This window comes from Olea europaea, unplaced genomic scaffold (assembly GCF_002742605.1).
Source record: "Olea europaea var. sylvestris unplaced genomic scaffold, O_europaea_v1 scaffold3278, whole genome shotgun sequence".
In the NCBI taxonomy this organism is placed as follows: domain Eukaryota; kingdom Viridiplantae; phylum Streptophyta; class Magnoliopsida; order Lamiales; family Oleaceae; genus Olea; species Olea europaea.
In genome coordinates, this window is record NW_019251691.1 from 3,306 (window position 1) to 7,678 (window position 4,373).

General features: G+C 45.9%; 1 protein-coding gene across 1 annotated transcript; it reads right to left on the reverse strand.

Moving 5' to 3' along the window:
- Positions 1–3,112: 3,112 nt before the first annotated feature.
- Positions 3,113–3,676, reverse strand: LOC111385783 (uncharacterized mitochondrial protein AtMg00810-like). The gene has a single exon (XM_023010196.1). It carries the CDS (start codon positions 3,674–3,676, stop codon positions 3,113–3,115), a length of 564 nt encoding a protein of 187 aa, XP_022865964.1.
- Between the last annotated feature and the right edge of the window lie 697 nt (positions 3,677–4,373).

Sequence of the window (4,373 nt, forward strand, 5' to 3'; positions counted from 1 at the left end):
GCCTCGGAGGTGAGATGACACTTCGGTATCCGAAGCGTGTAAAATCGGAGCGTAACAGTATAATCGGAGCGTAACAGTGGTCCCCCAAGTCCGGGGATGAATATTTATATCATGCGTGGACTTGCTTTCCTGACCAGACCGCAAGTCATGGGAGTTTTGGGGGTTGATCCGTCGCAGCAATCGAGGTTATGATAATAGGCAGATGTGCCAAAGCTTCGTCATTGTGCGTAATGTTCGAGGCGGTCAAGCAGCATGGGACGTCGCATAAGGTGCACCGAAGCTTCGCGAATATGGTGCGCTGACCCCACAGACCGACGCGTTGGGAGAGGGCTGAAACTTTGTAAAGCATGGGAGGGGACGCAGCGTCCAAGGCGATGACCCAATAGGGCCTTCGCGTCAGGTGCGTCCAAGCTTTGTAAAGTTGGAGGAGGAGCTCATCTGCCACCGGTGCGCTGACCCAAAAGGTCGATGCGTTGGGAGATGGCTGAAACTTTGTGAAGTATGGGAGGAAATGCAGCGTCCAAGGCGATGACCCAATAGGGCCTTCGCGTCAGGTGCGTCCAAGCTTTGTAAAGTTGGAGGTGGAGCTCATCTGCCACCAGTGCACTGGTCCAAAAGGTCGACGCGTTGGGAGATGGCTGAAACTTTGTAAAGTATGGGAGGAAACGCAGCGTCCGAGGCGATGACCCAATAGGGCCTTCGCGTCAGGTGCGTCCAAGCTTTGTAAAGTTGGAGGAGGAGCTCAATCCGAGGCGACCCAAACGTCAAATGATTTGACAACTGTTGCGTGTTTTCAAGGTGACAGTTGGGTGCCATGCCCATTCTCCTAAAAGGCTGCTGCGGCTACTAATTATTATTGACGGCTGGTTGTAACCGAGGTGACGCGTTTCCAGTTAGCGTGAAAGTCACAGCGACATCTTGGGCGTAGATCAAATCTGGCGTTTCATTTCAATGGCCTAGATTGAGGATGCGATGAACGGCTTAGATTGATCGCATTTGAACTCAACGGTGGAGATCGGACTTGTTTTTCTATAAAAGGAGGACTCTGGGGTTTTCTCAGACTTTCTACCCTTGCAAAACTAAGATTATACTTTGCTCTCAAATTTTTGGCGATTTCCGGCGTTTTGCAAGCAATTCTGGTGAGAAAAAACTAGACTACCGGCGAGAAGAACTAGGCTTCCGGCGACCTTACACCATTTCCGGCTAGGAAAACCTCCAAACCTATAAGTTTCAGAACCTATTTAGGCTTTTAAATTTTTAAAGAATGACCTCGGATCGGAGTTCCGGTTCGGGGAGGGGCTTAGAAATAGTGAGGGTGGACGAGCCCATTGTGGCGACCTCCTCAGAAATAGCTGGGGCAATAATGGGGGGGGAGAACATATGGAAACGACCAGATAGCCTACCAGATACCTCTGTGCTTTCGGCGACCTTACACCATTTCCGGCTAGGAAAACCTCCAAACCCGTAAGTTTCAACACCTATTTAGGCTTTTAAATTTTTAAAGAATGGCCTCGGATGGGAGTTCTGGTTCGGGGAGGGGCTTAGAAATAGTGAGGGTGGACGAGCCCATTGTGGCGACCTCCTCAAAAATAGCTGGGGCAATAATGGGGGGGGAGAACATATGGAAACGACCAGATAGCCTACCAGATACCTCTGTGCTTTCGGCGACCTTACACCATTTCCGGCTAGGAAAACCTCCAAACCCGTAAGTTTCAGCACCTATTTAGGCTTTTAAATTTTTAAAGAATGGCCTCGGATGGGAGTTCTGATTCGAGGAGGGGCTTAGAAATAGTGAGAGTGGACGAGCCCATTGTGGCGACCTCCTCAGAAATAGCTGGGGCAATAATGGAGGGGGAGAACATAGGGAAATGACCAGATAGCCCACCAGATACCTCTGTGCACTGGGGAGCGTCGGACTACCCATCAAAATTAAGGGAGGCCGACTTGGGTAGACTTAGGACAGAGTATAGGATCCCTGAAAGCCTAGACTTAATCCTCCCCGGGCCGAAAGAGAGAGCCTGTTACCCAAGGCCGGGCTGTGTGGCCATTAGTGAGGCGATCCTTAGGGCCGGACTTAAGCTGCCATCCACCCATTCTTTAGGTTGGTGCTTAGGTCCTATGGGCTAGCCCCGACGCAACTCAATCCGAACTCCTAGAGCCAGATGGTGGGCTCCTGGATGTTGTGGAAAGAGGCGTCATTAGGGGTGGAGATGCCCCTTTCCGTTTTCCAGACCCTCTATATTTCCAAGGTTACTGCCGGGGGGGATAAGACCCGGGGTTGGTACTACCTTACGTCATGGGGTTCCCACACTCCATTCGTGGTCGATCTGTCGAGTTCCATCAAAGAATGGAAGAGCTCATGGTGCTGGGCAGCAGGGCGATGAGACACGATGGAGGGGGACCCCCTGGCGCCTCTTATAGTTCCAACGAAGTTTTCAACACTTAGTGAGTATAGTAGTTACTTCTTTTATTTTCTCTTCGGTTCGACTTGTGTCTAACAGTTATGTTTCCTTTGTAGGTTCTCTTCCTCGGTGCGAGCTATCAATGGAAGACTTCGACACCATCTGTGTCATTTATCAGCTGCCTCAGAAGAAGAGGTCCTACCACAGGCTGATCCGGAAGAACATCCATTTTATTACTCACGATTTAATGGCGTCTCAAGGTAATAGGACCGAAGTCCTTACATTTTATTCCGAACTCGAAGGTGAGATGACACTTCTGTATTCGATCTCGGCCTCGGAGGTGAGATGACACTTCGGTATCCGAGGCGTGTAAAATCGGAGCGTAACAGTATAATCGGAGCGTAACACCTAATTTGTAGAAATCTTTTACTTTTTAGTTTCAGATTCATATAAAGAAAATGCCAGACCTTCGTATTGTCCCCATGATCTTGTCTTTCAGTCTTTTAAAGCCAATCCTTTCCTGAAACCGAGTTGTGAGGAATCTAAATAGAACTTTGGTTATCGCAATACATAGGAGTGGGATGAAAAAGAAAAACTCCCATATCTGCAAGTAACGAACGTAACCAAACAATCTCTTTAGTAGTAGATGTCATAGAACGATATTCTGCTCCAGTGGAAGATTGAGAAACAATAGATTGTTTCTTATTTTTTCAAGAAATAAGAGAATCACCCAAAAAGATACAGAAACCAATAACAGACTTGCGATCTGTGGGATCACTGCCATGATCAGCATCAGGGTATGCATGCAACTCCAAGGAGGAGATGGATGGAAGTAACAGATTTTGAAAGACTGTACCCCGAAGATATTGCAAATTGCAAAGAACAGTTGCCCAATGAACTGTAGTGGGAGAAGCAACAAACTGACTAACAATATGAACAGTATATGCAATATCTGGACGAGTAATAGTGAGATATACCAAGCTCCCAACAATAGTATGGTATAAAGTAGGATCCGACAAAGGTAAACCGTCAGAAGAAGAATACTTCGTGTTAACCTCAATTGGAGTATCAATGATCTTATTATCAGTAAGTCTTGCCCGCTCAAGAATATCTGCAACATATTTCGACTGAGAAAGAAGATAACCTCTGGGTGAGAAGGCTACCTTAACACCCAAGAAATATCGTAGAGAACCCAAATCTTTCATTTCAAACTGTCTAGCTAACTCTGTCTTCAAAACTGAAATACCATCAATATCATCACCAGTAATAATCATGTTTCAACATATAAAGATAGAATGATACGACCTGCGTCAGTGCTCCTAACAAAAAGAGCAGAATCATGACTACTAGAAGCAAATCTAAGGGAAGAGATCACAATAGAAAATTTCTCAAACCAAGCATGAGATGCTTGTTTGAGACCATACAACGCTTTCTTGAGCTTGCAAACATACCCAGAATCATGTGAAACGCCAGCAGGGGGTGCCATATAAACCTCTTCTTGAAGATCTCCATTCAGGAAGGCATTTTTAACATCAAATTGAGAGATACGCCACTGATGAACCGAAGCTACTGCAATAAGAGTACGAATAGTAGTCATTTTTGCAACAGGAGCAAATGTCTCCTCATAATCCATACCATACTGTTGAGAGTATCCCTTTGCAACCAACCTAGCTTTGTATCGCTCAATTGACCCATCAGAATTAGTCTTGATCTTATACACTCAACGACAACCAAAAACACTCTTACCAGAAGGTAAAAGTAACCAAATCCCAAGTACCAGTCTTATGCAAAGCAGAAAGTTCCTCATCCATAGCTTACTTCCAAAGAGGATCAAGAATTGCCTCTTTATAGGAACAGGGCTCAGAGAGACAATGAATAGAAGCTAAAAAGGGAAAAAAGGATGAAGAATAACAAAAATAAGCAAAATCTGGTAACTTTGTAAACTTACGAATGCGTATGGATTGACGTAGA